At 39.0% G+C, this 19422-nt stretch overlaps 1 protein-coding gene across 1 annotated transcript in view; it reads left to right on the forward strand.

Moving 5' to 3' along the window:
* Positions 1 to 17780, forward strand: part of LOC124775618 (glypican-6) — a 105664-nt gene extending 87884 nt beyond the window's left edge. The window contains exons 10-11 of the mRNA XM_047250446.1: positions 4271 to 4452; positions 17313 to 17780. Of these exons, the coding sequence (XP_047106402.1) occupies positions 4271 to 4452; positions 17313 to 17659 (529 nt within the window). The 3' untranslated portion in view covers positions 17660 to 17780. The remainder of the gene's footprint in view (positions 1 to 4270; positions 4453 to 17312) is intronic.
* The last annotated feature ends 1642 nt before the right edge of the window (positions 17781 to 19422 follow it).

The raw sequence follows: 19422 nt of genomic DNA on the forward strand, positions 1-19422 counted from the left end.
AGCATCCTCCCAGCAGACAGAGATCTACCACTGTTGAACTTGATGGATGGGAAACTCGGGGTCTCTCACAAGTACTAACACCTCGATCCATAGAACTTCTTACCACACCCAAACCATGCACTCCCACCTTTTACCTGCACCCTAAGATCCACAAACATCATCACCCAGGCTATCATGTAGTTTCTAGCTTCAAAGAACCCACCAAATCTATATCTGTCTTAGCTGATCAAAACTTGCAACCTATAGCACAAAACCTCCCCTCCTATATTAAAGACAACAACCATTTCCTAGATCATTTGAAATCTCTGCCTGTCCCACTCACATTGCATACCTTGCTAATCACCACTGTCGCCAACTTTCTGTATACCAACATCCCCTGTGTACACGGTCTGTCTACTACTGAACATTAACTCGATCAGCACCCAACTGAATCCTAACCTATGAGGATCTTCCTGCTCACCTAAACCACCTTTATACTTCCCATGAGCTACATGCCATTCAAGGGGCAGACATACAAACAGGTCAGGGGCATGGCCATGGGAACCAGGATGGCTCCTTCCTATGCCAACCTTTTGATGGGTCACCTGGAGGGGACTTTCCTGGGATCCATAAGTCTTCATCTCATGGTTTGGTTTAGATGCATTGAGGACATCTTTCCCATATGTACACATGGTGAGGCTGACCTGTTAAAATTTTGGGAATTTCTAAACACATCTCCCAGTTAAATTTCACATGGTCCTATTCTGAATTCCATGCCACTTAACTTGGCATTGACCTCATCCTCACAAAGAGTCAGCTACACACTTTTGTTGACATGAAACACACTAACATACTAAAAAGACAACAGTACTTACATATTAACAGTACTTACATATTAACAGTACTTACATATTAACAGTACTTACATATTAACAGTACTTACATATTAACAGTACTTACATATTAACAGTACTTACATATTAACAGTACTTACATATTAACAGTACTTACATATTAACAGTACTTACATATTAACAGTACTTACATATTAACAGTACTTACATATTAACAGTACTTACATATTAACAGTACTTACATATTAACAGTACTTACATATTAACAGTACTTACATATTAACAGTACTTACATATTAACAGTACTTAAATATTAACAGTTACCCATCCTTTCCATGTCAAACATTCCCTCCCATACAGCCTTCGCATTCAAGCAAACATACTTGTTCAGATTCAGACTCTATACAGCAATGCACCACCATTTTCACGTCATCATTCACTGGACACAATTACCCCACCAAACTAACTCAAAAGCAGGTTTCCCAAGTCATCGCATCCAACCCTGGTACTGTTGGTCCCTCCAAAAAAACAAAATTTAGGTGTATACTTCTCATCACTCAGTATCATCCTGGTCTTGAATGCATTAATTGGCTACTTTGACAGGGCTATGAAATTCTAAAATGATGCACTAAAATGAGGTCCATTCCATCCAACACAATGCCCACCACTCCTATAATAGCTTTTCGTCTCTCTACCTCCCTCCCCCCCCTCCACCCCCCCCCCCCCCCCCACTCCCCTCCGTACTCTCCTCCCCAGTCTCTGCAAACTCCTGGTCAGACCCTATGCTCCTCCTGCAACAATTTCCCTATTATAGGGCTCCCACCCATGTAACCATCCCCATTGTAAGACTTGCCTTATGCACCCTCCTACCAGTCCCATAACTGGTGAAATATATACTATCAAAGGGAAAGCCCCATGTGAAATAACACATGCTATGCACCAGCTATAATGTCAACATTTTTTGGCCTTCTGCATTGGTACAAATACCAGCAAGTTACTAGTTAGGATGAATGGCATTAAGTGACGAGTGTGTACTGGCCACACACAATATCCTGTTGCACAGCATGCTCAACAACATGACAGCTGTACCTTGATACCTGTCTAACTACACATGCTTTCTGGATTCTTCTCCCAGACACCAGTTTCTCTGAATTCCACTGGTGGGAACTGACAATATAACATGTTTTTGATTCTCATCACTCAAATGATCTTAATTTATATTAACTATTTTCTTTAATTTCCTCAATCTCAACATGTCTTATCAGTAACTATTTCTTTCTTCATTCTCTTTTGGTTTTCTATATCTCCTATTTTCTGCCTGTTTATCTTTCCCCCACTACCATCTCTGCCACATATAACGCCCTTAGCACTCTGCTCTTATTAACTCTTGCACAATGTTTTTTTTCAGTAATCTCTGTGTTGTTTATTACACTATCTTCTACCTTTAAGCTCTCAGGTTTGCAAATCTTAACCAGTGCAATGCCCAACAATCAGTCTCTTCTTCTCATCCCATCCAGGAAGCCTCTTCTGACTTTGGTTTGGACAACTTTTCCATCATTCTCCTCATTTCATAAACCTTGCCAGTCCTTTTCCTTCACGTACCTTCCTTCTCTTTCAACCCTTCTGCCAGGAGGAGGAGTCACTGACTCCAAAAGCTTGCACATTTCATTACCTTTGAGTGTGTTTTCTCCTGTCACTTGGTGAGTAGATTTTGTTACCTACCCAGTTAAATAGCAGACTGTATTCATGTATAGAAGAAAGAGCCTCTGGTGCTGGAAGCTTGTTCATCCATTTACCTGTGTAAGTGCTTTATCCTCCCACCACTTGGTGAGTATATTAAAACCAATTGAGAAATTAGAGTATAAAGGGGTCAGTTAATTAAAGGCAGAATCTGTTGGCAAAAGGAAATACCTCTCAGAAATGTTTCACAAAATATGATACCATACAAAAAGTTGTGCTATAAACTACAGGCTAAAGGGCAGAAAAATAATATACAAAATTTCGTAACTAAGAGGTAACTCGGCAAGAAAAGTTGTCCATTCACATAGCAGGGTAAGAAACGACATTTGCCTGAAGATAACAGTTGATCTGATATATAAATATGATTTCTGTGGATCTTTTCTCTCATTTTTATATCAAGTATAATGACAATTACCTATGTAAGTTAGCTCTACTGCAAAAACTGATCTGAGTATGAAGCTATAGGGAAATGTAAAATTTTTAGCAGTTCCTTGGCTACCTTTCTTGCAATAGGAAAAATGATGATTTATTATAGAGCCTTTCACAGCCACTCAGCTACTGTGAAACATTTCCTGGAGTTTGGAAAGGGCTAGGTGCATGGCCCACATGTCTTGCCTGTTGGCATCTCAGGTTTACTCTTATTAGTGTTAGGCCAAGTGACTTGATGTCTACACAGTCACCTTTGTGTCCATAGGATATAACTTAGATTATTCTGAAACATTTTGGGAGCAACAGGATTGTGCTACATCCAATAGAAGTATTAACAGGGCCAAAAAGTGTGTTCTGGGCTTTGGATTGCTACGTTTCTTTTCTTAGTCTTACCTCTGTTCTGTGATGTGCATTGAGCAGAAGGACAGATATGAGGTGTCGACTTTTATATCTTACCATGATGTAGTGGTTTGGTGTGAATGCCTTCTCATTGGCTGTTGACCAGTATTGATAAGATGATTGATATGCTTCACAATCACCTGTCTGTTATTACCATTTGCAGTAGTCAGTGGCCATGCTGGCACAAAAGGTTATTGCCATGATGCTCAACAATACTGGTTGCATAATTAAGATAATTCTTATTTATTGTTCCATCTCAGTTCAATTTCACATTTCAATCACTTTGGATTATCTTCAAATACAGGCTGCTGATGCAAAGGCTGAAATCTGAAGATCCAGAGTTCTCAAAAGATTTAATCTAATTAAAAATGTGCAACTGAGATGGAACAATAAATGATAATTATCATAAATATACACACAGTTGCTGAATATCTCAAGATGATTATTTTGTACTATAGTGTATACTGGTTGCAATTTTCCTCAAATTAAAAGACACCCATGACTTAGTGGTATGTGAAAATCACAGTATCTAAAAAATCTCAAACTTGAAGTGTCCCCATGAATTGGGTACCTATGATCTCACCATGATAAATTTCTCTAATAATGTGTCTCTCATGCCTTCATGTACTAGACTGTATGTCAACAGTCAGCATAAGGTCTGGTGATATCCCGGTTGTGTGACATGTTAAACTACTCCTTTGACTGTGCAAACAGTAGCATTCGCCCTCCAACACTGATATTCGCTCTTGTTCAATTGATTGTGGCTCTATTTCAAGTCTAAGAAGATTGTAATTGTTGTATACAACTATTCAATTCTCAATGCTCTAACTGTATGGACATTCATTGCATGTGTTTCACATTTTCTACAGGTATGAACCCCAGATAACAGGTGACGGAATCAGCAACCAACAGAGTAATCCAGAAGTCAATGTTGATGTAAGTCACCCTAGCAGTCTGCTGAATGAACAGATGTTTACACTCAGATTAATCACCAGTAAACTGAAAAGTGCATTCAATGGGCTTGATGTGGACTGGATGGACATGGATCCTGGTAGGTCATCATGAAACTATTTTAACATTAAAATATAAATTACTTTCTTGTTATTTCTGTGATATATTATACCATTTTATAGCTTACTTTAAATTAACATTTTAAATTTGAGAAATTAAAATATGAATAAATGAAAAAATTGACAGCATTATTCTCAACTGAAACAAATACTAACAAAGAGATAGAGGGGCTGTCCAGTACTTACCTCAGCTCAGTACAGCCGATAGATACACATAAAACAGAACTGAAAATTTACATTCCTAGCTTTCGGAACTTTGTTCCTTCATCAGGGAGGAGAGAGGGGAAAAAAGGGAAGAAGGGAAAGTGTATTCAGTTACTCACAACCCAGGTTATGAAGCAACAGGGAAAGGTAAACAGGGAGGGTAGCAAGGATGGAGGCATGGTTGTCAGAGGGAAGCCAAAGATATTCTACTGTAAGTACTGTGCCAGCTTCAAACCAAAGAGGATGCATACAGAAGTAAAGAGGTATATAGTATAAAGATAAACACAACTATGTAGGATGAAAAGATGCGTGAATGGCTAAAGAGGAAAGGGAAAGAGGAGAAGACTGAAGACTGAATGGGAGTGAGGTTGTTTAACGTAGGTTCAGTCCAGGGGGATGGCGGGATGAAAGGATGTGTTGGAGTGCAAGTTCCCATCTCCGCAGTTCAGAGGGACTGGTGTTGGGTGGGAGAAGCCAAATGGCACATACGGTGTAGCAGGTTCTTAGGTCCCTAGAATTATGCTGGAGGGCATGCTCCGCTACTGGGTATTGGGCATCTCCTAGGCGGACAGTTCGTCTGTGTCCGTTCATGCGCTCAGCCAGTTTGGTTGTTGTCATGCCGATGTAAAAGGCTGTGCAGTGCAGGCATGTCAGTTGATAAATGACATGTGTAGTTTCACACGTAGCCCTGCCTTGAATTGTGTATGTTTTACCAGTAGCGGGGCTGGAGTAGGTGGTTGTGGGCGGATGCATGGGGCAGGTTTTGCAGCGGGGTCGGTTACAGGGGTAGGAACCGCTGGGTAGAGAAGGTAGTCTGGGAATATTGTAGGGTTTAACAAGGATGTTACGGAGGTTAGGGGGGCGACGAAAGGCAACTCTGGGTGGTGTGGGGAGAATTTTGTCAAGGGATGATCTCATTTCAGGGGTTGACTTGAGAAAGTCATATCCCTGGCGGAGTAATTTGTTGATGTTTTCGAGGCCAGGATAATATTGGGTGACAAGGGGGATGCTTCTGTGTGGTCTGGGGGTAGGAACATTGTTGTTGGACGGGGAGGAATGTATTGCTCGGGAAACAACAATGTTCTTACCCCCAGACCACACAGAAGCATCCAGACCACACAGAAGCATCCCCCTTGTCACCCAATATTATCCTGGCCTCGAAAACATCAACAAATTACTCCGCCAGGGATATGACTTTCTCAAGTCAACCCCTGAAATGAGATCATCCCTTGACAAAATTCTCCCCACACCACCCAGAGATGCCTTTCGTCGCCCCCCTAACCTCCGTATCATCCTTGTTAAACCCTACAATATTCCCAGACTACCTTCTCTACCCAGCGGTTCCAACCCCTGTAACCGACCCCGCTGCAAAACCTGCCCCATGCATCCGCCCACAACCACCTACTCCAGCCCCGCTACTGGTAAAACATACACAATTCAAGGCAGGGCTACGTGTGAAACTACACATGTCATTTATCAACTGACGTGCCTGCACTGCACAGCCTTTTACATCGGCATGACAACAACCAAACTGGCTGAGCGCATGAACGGACACAGACGAACTGTCCGCCTAGGAGATGCCCAATACCCAGTAGCGGAGCATGCCCTCCAGCATAATTCTAGGGACCTAGGAACCTGCTACACCGTATGTGCCATTTGGCTTCTCCCACCCAACACCAGTCCCTCTGAACTGCGGAGATGGGAACTTGCACTCCAACACATCCTTTCATCCCGCCATCCCCCTGGACTGAACCTACGTTAAACAACCTCACTCCCATTCAGTCTTCAGTCTTCTCCTCTTTCCCTTTCCTCTTTAGCCATTCACGCATCTTTTCATCCTACATAGTTGTGTTTATCTTTATACTATATACCTCTTTACTTCTGTATGCATCCTCTTTGGTTTGAAGCTGGCACAGTACTTACAGTAGAATATCTTTGGCTTCCCTCTGACAACCATGCCTCCATCCTTGCTACCCTCCCTGTTTACCTTTCCCTGTTGCTTCATAACCTGGGTTGTGAGTAACTGAATACACTTTCCCTTCTTCCCTTTTTTCCCCTCTCTCCTCCCTGATGAAGGAACAAAGTTCCGAAAGCTAGGAATGTAAATTTTCAGTTCTGTTTTATGTGTATCTATCGGCTGTACTGAGCTGAGGTAAGTACTGGCTAGCCCCTCTATCTCTTTGTTAGTATTTGTTTCACATCTTATATGAGATTTTCCATTAATCATTTATTTTCAACTGAATATCACCTCATAACAAAGAAAAAGTACAGGGAGATTGTAACCTACTTCATGTGGTCCATTAATAAGTATGTTTCAGTTCTTAAGAGATAGGTAAAAACAATAAGAAAAAAATTCAACAATATGGAAAAGAATTCTCTGCAGCCATAACTGATGGAGTAACAAGCACTCATGATCTAGTGCTACAGCAGACCTACCTGTTGATTCCTGCAACTCAGTCCAAATAACTAACACTGCAAGCTGTTAAATCTCACCTCTTTTATGTGGTCTGCACTCATTCTGATGTTCTGTTCCAACTGTTATCACATACAAATTCTTGGATTAAAAGATGTGCCAGATAATAGGATGGTTGATGAGCAAAGAAGCACCCAATGTGTCTGGTAAAAACAAACTATTTTGTTGAGGCCTTGTGTCCTCTAGTTAAGTTGGTGTGTACATCAGCAACAGTTTCAAATCTGAGATAAATGTGCATCACACCGGAATTCATGGACATCACTAATTCAAAGCAATCATCTTCCCAATGTACCTTGGACAAACTGGTGCTCACAAATAAATTATGGTGGCTTGTGTGACTTTGTAAGTGAAACACAACGTTAGTTCTGATTCTTCTTGGCATCTCAACCCACAAGATTTGCTACTACTATTCAATTTGCATACACAATTGCAACCAGAAGGCCATCTATGGTTATCTACCACAACACTTACCAGTAACATTGTGAGAGACGACATAATAGCATGGCATAAGCATTGCTCATTGGATCTAATCACATCTAAATCTATAGTTACTGTCACAGTTAGTTTTTAAACTTTTAAACACCAATTAAAGTCGCTTCCTAAGTGACTATAAATAATCATACTTCACAAACATAAGTCAAACTAACAATAACGCTTATTGCATCACTGAAGGATACCCTCAGTCAACACCCATTGTGATCTGCCAAGAACAAGGTGATGTTACCCCTATTTGTAACTTTTTCAGAGACTATGATGTCATATATCATTATTCCTAATATTCATAATTTAATTACTTCGAGCTACACCAGTAATTCGCTTGTAAATAACTTGGAACACTTCTTGTAACAATTCTGTGATTGCACTATCTGCTTCGGAACATTTTTTCCAAAAGAGTGCTTTTTCTCCTACCCTTTAGAGTGACAGATGAATCCTTCCTGCTGTTGCTAAGGGATTTCTTCCCACTAAAACTGCAACTTACATTTTAGTTTTGATGGAAGCACGCCTATGATAAGCTTCCAGAATACTGGAAATGTCTCGCCTTCACCACTCTTCGGACCTCACTTCTGCCTACCTAGTGGACAAGCCTCCCACAGATGCACCTCACCAACTCTGTTGCCAGTGGTTGAACATGGCTGCTGGTCACACCTCCCCAAATCCTGACGTCCTACTCAATTTAATTCACGCAACTCTTGAACCAAATGTCAGATTTAGATGCAGTTTGCATCAATAAATTGCTGAGTTCATAGAACATATATTTAGGGTGTGTTCTATAACTAATTATTCTTTTCCTGAACTTAAGAGATTGATAAAGCTTTATTTAAGAAATAAGTGTGGTCATTGAAATAGCATATCACTGCCATGTCTCAAGATCAAGTTCTCTTTCAGGGTTTGAGTGCATCAATAATTTTGCAAGAGAATAATTAACAGGACAGGTTTATTTTTTATTTTCTGTGCAGTCACGAATTGATTTCATAATAATCTAACTGTACAAGTAGTAGAAATTTTTATCTGCTTTTCCTATTGAGGCCAATGAAAATGATAGTATAGTTAGTTCAAAGAAACTGCACCCACTTCCTGCTGGAATTCAGCTAATGCTTTGTTTTGCTTTGTCCTTGCGCAATGACATGGTGGTAAATGGCACCAAAGAGGAGATACCATTTTTTTTTATTTGGACATCCATATCAAAAAATTTGTTGCCGATTTTCTTACTGACTGCTGACTTGAAGAAAACAATTTTGTGCCGATTTTAATTCATTGACTCAAGCTACATCTTATTAAACTTGTGTGCCTCTCCCTCCAACCTTTCAATTGTTCCACACATTCTGAAATGCAGAATTATACTGTTGCATGCTCACCAATTCATAGTTTACTGAATGATCTTAATTTAAGTTCAAATGTGAAATGGTTTGTTGTTTTTTGTGGTTCTTAGTCTGAAGACAGTTTTGGTCCAGAGTTCCACAATATTCTGTTTTGTGCAAGTCTCTTCATCTCTACATAACTATTACAGCCCAGATCCATTTTAACCAGCTTACTGTAGTTGAGCCTTAGCCTACTTCTACTGCTTTAACTCTCACACCTCCTTCCATTACCAAATTGACAGTTCCTTGATGCGTCAAGATGGGTCCTATCAATAGAACCCTTCTTTTATACAGTAGTCATATTGTGCCATACATTTCATTTCTTCCCAGTTTCATTGAGCCAGTGTCTGTTCATTGGTTAGCCTGTCTACCAGTCTAACTTTCAACATTTTTCTGTAGCACCACATCTCAAAATCTTCTATTCTCTTCCTGCCAGCACTAGCTATTCTCCATATTTCACATCTGTATAAGACTACATTCCATACAAGGACTTTTAGAAAAAGCTTCCTAACACTTAAATTTATGTTTGTTATTAACATACCTTTCTTTTTCAGAGAAACTTTTTGCTGCTCCAGTCTGCATTTTATATCCTCTATACTTTAGCCATTGTCAGTTCCTTGGTTCTCAAACAGAAAAACTATTCTACCAAATTTAGTTGAATAACTTTGAGGTAGGCTGCAACCCTATCTCAATCCCTTCTCAGTTACTGTCAACCTTTCATGCCCTCCAACCCCTAGAATTCGTGTCTTGTTTCTGTATAATTTGTAGATAATTTTTTTCCCCCTGCACTTTGTTTCGAGCACCTTCAGAATTTCAAAAAATGTATCCCAGTCAACATTGTCATGAATCTTTTCTAAATCTACAAATGTTGTAAATGTGGGTGTCTCTTTCTCCAACCAATCTTCTAAGATAAACTTCAGCGTCAGTATCACTTTATCCTGAATTCAAACTGATAATCACCCAAAACTTTTTCTATCAGTCTTTCAATCCTTCTGCAAATAGTTTGTGATCATATTTTGCAACTAGGTGGAAAGATGTTAATAATTCTAGGGAATGCAGTCTATTCAAAGTGCCTGTTAAGTTTTTGGTTAAAATTTGATGAAGTGCTGAGAGATTTATTAACATATATTTCTTTCACCTTTCAATCTATCTGTTTTTGCTTAGTAGTGGTTTCTTCTGAGCTCTTGATGTTCATACAGTTGCTTCTCATTTCTCCCGAGGTTTATTTAACGTTCCTATGCATGACATACATCTTTCCTATAGTCATGCATGATTCTACAGCTTTGCATTTCTCCTCTATTCACTCGTGTTTTGCCATTTTGTACTTTGCAGTCTCTATTTTAGATTTCCTATCCCCTTTTAGCTGCTTTTATATTTTCTGTTCTCATCTGCTAAATTTAATATCTCAACTGTTATAAAAGGACTACTAATGAGCCCAATATCTCTGCCTTATTGTTCATCTGCTGCCTTTACTAGTTCATGTGTTGTAGCTAACCATTCACCTTCTGATCTGCCACAGCAGTGGCTACGTTGGCAAATGTTACAAGGCCTAGAGAATATTGCTTCTGCTGTCTTTAAAAAGGTGCTGTTCTCATCAGGCATCTTATTTTAGTCCAGCCTCTCCACATACACTCTTCAGAACTGGTTGCATCTACAGATCTCTAGTATTGCGATTTATATCTCTGAGGCGCACAAGCTACCCCACCACAGCAAGATCCATGGTTGATGAAAGATTGAAATGGTTTATCAATGGAATGGAAAGCAGTCTTTTGATACAAGTGCTAAAGTAACCAAAATATAATTTTAAGTGTTTTGTAAACAGTTTTCATGAATGGTAACAAACAAGCAAAATGCATATTTGTAAATTAATGAATTAGTGTGAGTAACCAGAGATCTTCTTTGTCATGGTAACTTGAACACACAGCTTGGAATCTCATCCTTTTAAGTTTTTCTGCTGCAAATTTTAAAATTGCATAATCACAATCGATACCTTTGATCTTCTGTAGAATATGCCTTGTGGTGGCACACACACATCACATTATGCACAGTAACAGAAGAATCCCAATGCTCACAATGAGTCTGATGCACAAGAATGGCAGTTTAATGCATGATACTAACAGTGACTTCATTTATACTGTTCCAAATATGTAGACAATACAAGAAAATATATTCCTACAGAAAGTCTCAGAAGAGGAAAAACAAAATTTTGTTGAGTTGTTCTGGTCCAGTGTGAATACTTACCTATTTGCATTGCATAACTCAAAAACGTAAAATAGTTCTGAGAAGGGCACTGCATCCAAGAACATGCTATCACAGTCACATGATTTAACAAACATAGCAAGCATGTATTTGTTGCAAGCATATAGGACTGACTAGACCCTAGAACAGGAGTGCCCAAAGCAACTGCCCCAGAACCTGATCATGAAGGAAGCTATAATTAAACATACTTACATTGGCACAGATATTCGCCTACACATTTTGTGGAAAAACACTTTTTTTGAATCCAGGAAGCCATAAACTGTATATCTCCTCGGCTTCACTGCTCTTTACGATTGCATTCTCTCTGTTAATAACTCTTTACGATTGCATTCTCTCTGTTAATAAGGGACTGATTTTCTTTATTTTCACAGGTGTCTCTTACTACAAAATAAAACCTTCATAGCACAACCAAATTATAGAAATATTTTAACTGACAAACTATGTTATATGTTAACAATGCCGTCACCCCCCCCCCCCCCCCCACTCCCGACAAAAAGAATATGCAGTAAAACTTGCAAAGGGGAATGTGCATAATTTGTAAATCTGGCCAAACTGTACACACCTTTCAGTCTTGACGTATTCAGTACAAATTTATATGCCAATTTTGTGTATAACGTGGAATGTGCTTAAAGCAAAAACAGAGTGCAAATTTTAACTCTTAATTAATAATTCTTTGTATTATGTGAGAAAAGCTTATACAGTACTACTATATTACAGTATACCTGAATTATTCACATCTATACAAGGATGCTACTTTTAACATAAAAATTGCACAGCTCTGACAATACTGTTACGTGAAAGAGGTGGTAGTTGTTCTGTTAAACAGTTGTATTACCCAGCAAGGCGAAGCATTTCCAAAGAAATGCATTAGATGCATTACTTTATACCATGTGCAACCAGCCTCATACAATCAAAGGACCAAGTTGTGTTTTACATTCCAGTTCCATAATAGATGATTATTCTTAGTGCTGAGGAAGCCGAAAGAGCATTTCTCTTATGGATGCAGTAAACTGGATTGGCTTGGTAGTAAGGGAAATTATCATAAAGTGCTTCAACAAAGCAGGGTTTTGAGGCAATGAAAAAGATGCCTATGTCCTCATCGAAGCTCAAGAAAAGGCAGCAACAATTGCTGACTTAATTCAAACACAGAACATTTCATGTAGTCCAAGTGACTATATTCGAAGTGAACAATATTATGAAACAAATAGTTGCTGCTCACCATATAGCTGAGATGCTGTGTCGTAGATAGGCACAACAAAAAAGACTGTCACAAAATAAGCTTTTGCCCAAAACACACACACACACACACACACACGCACACACAATCACAGAAGCCAGATTATGAGCAGCAGCAGGAGCTGTGCATGATATGATTGGAGAGGCAACTTGGTGGGAGTAAGTCTGAAGCTGGGTGGGGAGGGGTAGGGATAGCAGTGTAGGGGTAGGGGACTGTGAATTTCTGCTGGGGAGCATGCATGGACAAGATAGAGAATGGATAGGGTAGCTAGCTGCAGTTGGGAGGTTAGACGGAGTGTGGGGGAGAGTGTGGAGATAGCCAGAAAGAAGGGAAGTAAAAAGGCTGCATGGATTGGTTGAATAGAAGGCTGTAGTGCTGGAATGGGAACAGGGAAAGGGCTAGACGGTGAGGGAAATGACTGACAAAGGTTGAGGCGGGGGGGTTGTTTTGGGGGAAGAGACCAAACTGCGAGGTCATTGGTCTCATCGGATTAGGGAAGGACGTGGTGGGAAGTCAGCCGTGCCCTTTCAAAGGAACCATCCAGGCATTTGCCTGGAGCGATTTAGGGAAATCACTGAAAACCTAAATCAGGATGGCCGGACGCGGGATTGAACCGTCGTCCTTCCGAATGCGAGTCCAGTGTGCTAGCCACTGCGCCACCTCGCTCGGTAAAGGTTGAGGCCAGGAGGGTTATGGAAACATACAATATATTGCAGGTGGAGTTCCCTCCTGTGCAATTCGGAAAAGCTGGTGTTGGTGGGAAGGGTCCATATGGCACAGGCTGTGAAGCAGTCATTGGAATGAAAAATGTTGTGTTGGCCAACATGCTCAGCAACAGGATGGTCCAGTTGTTCCTGGCCACAGTTTGTCAGTGGCCATTCATGTGGACAGACAGCTTGTTGCTTATTGTGCCCACATAGAATTCAGCACAGTGGTTGTAGCTTAGCTTGTAGATCATATGACTGGTTTCACAGGTTGCCCTGCCTTTGGTGGGATGGATGATGTTTGTGATCAGACTAGAATAGGTGGTGGTGGTCAGGGGGGATGTATGGGACAGGTCTTGCATCTAGCTATATTACAGGGAAATTAGCCATTATGTAAGGAGTTGGGGGCAGGGGTTGTGTAGGGCTAAACGAGTGTATTGTGTATGTTCACTGGATAGTGGAATACCACTATGGGAGGGGAGGAAGGATACTGGGCGGGATATTTTTCATTTCATGACATGACAAAAAGTAATCTAAACCCTGGTGGAGAATGTAACTCAATTGCTCCAGTCCTGGGTGGTACTGAGTTACAAGGGTAATGCTCCTCTGCGCTAGATGGAGAGGCTTTTAGAGGTGATGGATGACTGGAAAGATAAAGCACGGGAGATTTGTTTTTGTACGAGGTTGGGAGAATAATTACAGTCTGTAATAGCCTCAGTCAGAACCTTGTTATCTTTTGAGAGAGACCGATCGTCACTGCAGATGCAACAGCTGTGGATGGCTAGGCTGTATGGAAGGGACTTCTTGGTATGGAATGGGTGGCTGCTGTCGAAGTGGAATAATTGCTAAGCTTCAACCCCTGTGCTGCATTCTATGTGGGCATGACAACCAACAAGCTGTCTGTCCACATGAATGGCCACCAACAAACTGTGGCCGAGAAGCAACTGGACCACTTTGTTGCTGAGCAAACTGCCCAACAGAGCATTCATCATTTCAGTAACTGCTTCACAGCCTGGGCCATATGGATCATCCCACCAACACCAGCTTTTCTGAATGCACAGGTGGGAATTCTATCTGCAATATATCCTATGTTCCTGTAACCCTCCTGCCCTCAACCTTCATAAGTCATTGCTCTCGCTCATCTAGCCCCTTCCCTGTTCCCATTCCAGCACTATACAGCCTTAACCAATCCATTCAACCTTTTTACTTCTCTTCTTTCTAGCTACTCTCCACACTCTCCCCCACAGTCCGTCTAACCTCCCAAATGCACCCTAGCTTCTCTATCCACTCTCCACCTCATCCCTGCATGCTACCCAGCAGAACTTCACCGTCCCTTAACCCTACCCTACTATCCCTCCCTCTCCCCGCCCTAGCTTCCTCCTTACACCCCCCCATTGCCTCTCCCATCATGTGCTGCTGCTGCTCATAGTCCGGCTACAGCTGCCAGAGTCTCTCTCTCTCTCTCTCTCTCTCTCTCTCTCTCTGTGTGTGTGTGTGTGTGTGTGTGTGTGTGTGTGTGTGTGTGTGTGTGTGTGTTTTGTCTGTTTTTGACAAAGCTTATTTTGTGACAGTCTTTTTGTTGTGCCTATTTGTGACTCAGCATCTCCACTATATGGTGAGTAGCAGCTATCATTTTCATAATATTTTTATATTCAAAGTGATGACTTTCTGTCAAATAACTCCACTTTTACTCCAGCAACACTTCCAATAGAAATCTGCAACACAGTAAATGATCAGGAAGAAATAAAGGAAGAAGAAGAGGAGCAAAATAATGTTTCTAGAAAAATTAATACAGCTGAAGAAGCTATTCCATGCATAAATGATGTTATGCAATTTGGAGCACACACAAATTCTACCAAGCTGTTTGAACTATTGAGCAGAGCAAAAAGTTGCACAGAAAAAAGTTTTGAACAGGAAGTTCAAGCAGATTTCCTTCCTTGATATGTGGCAAAAAATTGAAATGTAAAGCAAATAAACATAGCAATAATATGTATGTGCAACAATAAACTTAATTAAAGTTAAAGTAAAAATACATGCTTGCCATATTATGTATCAATTAATGTAATAGTCTAGTATTCTATTGTACAATATACAGTAAATGAATGTCTATGATATAGGAGTAAAAGTACATTAAATGTATGCACAATTAAAAGTTCATACTTGTGTGCATGATATTGGAGAAATTTTATGTAGTCTAGTGTGTTTTGTGTAATCAGGTAACTTGTCCAATTAGGAAATTTATTTTAGCCCCATGTTATTAGTTTTGACAAGTTTCACTGTACATCAAAGCAAGATCATTGACATTGCCTTAAGGAGGGGTTAGTGTTGCACCTAGAGTATATTGTACCTAGGAAACCATGACTTTTCTTGGGTTGGCACTTCAGTCTAGATTTTAGAATCACATGAAGGAATGCACACTAGAGATCATTGTAAGCAGTTTCTGACATTTTCTTACATCTGTATTTGTTGTTGTTGTTGTTGTTGTTGTTAAGAGTGAGGCTGTGTTTTATGCAGCATTTGTAAATATTTTACATTCAAATCCTATGTAATAAATTAAATCTATTTGGAATATATTTTTAATTCTTCAGGTAAAGAATTTTGTAGTGATCAAAATGTTACATACTTTTAGAATCATTTATGTAACATTTGGAGAGTTAAGCCATACTGTTAGTCTTGCCCATCTGGTACCTTGCAACAGAAGGAGGTCTTCTACCATGGAACATGTGGTACTTGAAAATGAACAGTGTTTCTTATATGTCCTAACAATTTAATCTGTTTTGAAAATGGAAATTTATGTTACTTTCTAATAGCTTCTGCTTCAAAGTGTATTTAACTTGTAATGATCTTTTAAAATGCTTCTGCATAATTTGATTTCACTCACTGATTATTTTTATGTGGTAGAATAATAATGTAACAGATAGCTAATTAAATATGACATGACAAGATTTTCTTGGTAGCAATGCTTTTAAATTTCAATTGACAGTTTTTTCCTAAATACATAACCATGTTGTACCTTGGAACATCATTTTCACATTTGGGAAACCTTAATTCTCTAGAGTACTTTTTGCAATTTCAGAAAAATACAGCAGCACATAAAAAGTGAATGCCATCATTTAAAAATGGCATAATAAATCATGTTAAACTTGTGAACACTGTACCAAGGTACGACTCTCTTCCCTTCTATGTGCGAATAGTTTTTGTTTGCATGCACTTTAGTGGTGAAATGTGCATATGTGTTCATAAGCTCTCTAGTTGCCTACCTGCTCCCATAAGTGTCAGCTTGCTACACCTCTCCTTGGACTACTATAAAATTGCGTACTATATAAACTTCCACTAGCCTTCCTGTGTGATAGGCAAGGTACTGTTTTTGATATCTTATATCATAAAGTTTTTGAAATTCTTTTCTACATCTACATCCATACTCCACAAACAACTGTTGAGTGCATGACAGAGGTTGCTTACTATTGTGCCTGTTATTAGCAAATCTTCCCCTTCCATTCCAGGATGGAGTGTGGGAAGGATAAATGTTTAAACATCGCTGTATATGCTGCAATCAGTCTAACCTTGTTCTCTCAATCTCTATGAGTGCAACACAGAAGCGGTGTAAAATGTTCCTAGATTCGCCATTTAAACCTGGTTCTTATCTTAAGCCTTGAACTGCAAAGATCATTATACAAAGTTCCAAAACACTGTTCTTTCCATCTAGCTACTTACCTTGTTTCTTCATGATAAGATATATGTAATACAAGTGAACTCATGTATTCTGAAGTTAAGTATCAGGATTATCATATGCTGAATGGTTTGACCAGTTACTTCAGAAAAGAGTAATGTATATAGTGGTTTTCTCTGGTCAGTTCTAGAAGTGATTAGAAATACTTATCACACATGAAAAATTAAAGTGATATCTGTATCTCATACTCCAAAAAAGATAATAGAATACTGAAATACTGAAGAAAGAGTCACAGGTTTTTTTTTGTGTTCACCAATACACTAGAAATAATTATTTACTCATTGACACTAATTTATGCAGATTACTTAATTCTGCACTTTTTAATGCATCTTAAGTCACAGATTTTGAAGTTCTATAATTTTAATTTTTTTACAGAAGATGTATCATCTGGAGCTGGTAGTGGATCTGGTGATGGAAACACTGAGCTCGATGATGATACCGAGGATGGAGATGTGGATGAGGGTTCTGGTGATTTTGATTATGGGCGAGGTGGTTCTGGTGGACGCCCTGGTGGAGTAGGAGGTGGCCCATATAGGCCACAAGGTGGTGACGAGTCAGGCAGAGGTGCTGCTGGCCCTGATAGGCAGCGACCCAAGAACACCACTTCGGGTGGCAATGGGCATATTAGGGAACCTGTTATCTCTGTAACACGTGCTGTTACTTCATACCTCCTACCAATAGTAGTCATGTGGTTTGGAGGTATATTTTCTGATTGGCTGTGATCCTCAACATTACGCTGCTTTGCAGAGTTTTGGAGTGTATTGGTTGGTGTAAATCCCACTATAATGACATTGAGAAACTAATGAAATATGAAATATTTAATTTGTCATGGCAACATGACATCAACAATGGACCTCCACATTAATGAGAGCTGTAGCATATGTGCGTAAATAAAAACTCTTCGTGTCTCAAACTGGACTACTTAATTGTGAAATCTTGAAGTTCTAGGAAATGAGATGAAGTGAGATTTAAATGTGTGTTAGTGGCTTTTAAATGCACAAGAACACTGCTTCAAGCAGTGACAAACATTTTTGTGAATGATTTTAATGTATATTTTAATACTTTCTTTGTATTTATTATACTTTTTGTTACTGACAAACATAGTAACTGAAAGATAGCAAAAATGTCGTAAGTGATTTATCTCTTTCTTCTTGTGTTGGTGACCAGAAGGCACTGATACATTTTCTGTAAAACAAAATAGGAATGGTATATCAATAGAATCATTTTATTGACACTGCCACTAATAATTATATCCCAGATTATTTTGTAAATCAAAATGCATTTCACTGGTTGTTAGAAATTATTGTGAGGAAAGCCTTGACTTGCTGACTTTTGTGACAAAGAGGATTTTATACAGTATTTTAGATTAAAAATGAGAGTGAAATATTGTTGTTAAATTTGATGGATTTTGAAAATGTTCATATGGAGAATGATAACATTAAGAAATTGTGTAACTTTAGACAGCTCATTCTTACAAAGATTGCATATAAATTGTTGATTGATAACGGAATATGTACGTTGGAAGGGTGAATATGTTTCCATAATATTGTGAACTTTGGAAGACAAATCAATGCTAAAAATGCTGATCCCATGAAATAAAGTTGTGGTTCCATCATAGGTATTTCAGAGGGATCTTTTAGTTTTTAGAAAAACTTATGCCTTCAGTTCTGAACTTTGTCTTCCCATAAATTATTTTGAGATTATCATGTTGGATCTTATAAATTATTTTTCTGCAAAACTACTAAACTACTTTACTGAATTGTTCTTTTCTGACAGATGTGTATGACTGTTTAATTTTAATGCTGGCAGGAATCCATAAAGCTTCAGTTAATGATAGTAAAAATTTTTGCTTCAATTGATCTTCACCATTGAGGTCTAATATTATTGCTGTAATCTCCTACTGCATAATCCTGAGACATATTTCATAGCCTCAGTTTCTAGTCCATCCAATAAGTGATGTATAAAAAAAGGCAAAAATACTCAGGAAGGCAAATGCATGGAGACTTGTAATAATACAGAATTGAAAAATGACTATTATGCAGGATGCTGCTTGTTGAAATAATAACCATGTATTTTAAAAATTGTATTTGAATAATGATACTGCAATATGCTATTTGTTGACCAAAACAATCAGCTTCACCCAACATCATGATCAAGGGACAACCAATATGATCATCGTCTTTACTCTGCCATTTTAAGAACTGTTTCCTTTGTGCATAAGTAGTAAATAGTGGAATTGGCTTCTATTTAAATTAGTGCCAACTCACATTGAGAAATGGTGCCTTTCTCAGATACACACAATGGTATTTATTCATGTGCCTTTCTGATCATGAATAGAGAGAAGAAAATGTGCCTTTCTCATTTTTAAGAAGGAAATGAAATGACTGAAGAAATCTATTATAGGGTATATACTTTGTATGTCTTTTGTTGTGGTTGGGAGAATAATACTTAAATGAATCAGATCATGGAAATGCACATTTTCTGT

This window comes from Schistocerca piceifrons, chromosome 2, assembly GCF_021461385.2.
Source record: "Schistocerca piceifrons isolate TAMUIC-IGC-003096 chromosome 2, iqSchPice1.1, whole genome shotgun sequence".
In the NCBI taxonomy this organism is placed as follows: Eukaryota; Metazoa; Arthropoda; class Insecta; order Orthoptera; family Acrididae; genus Schistocerca; species Schistocerca piceifrons.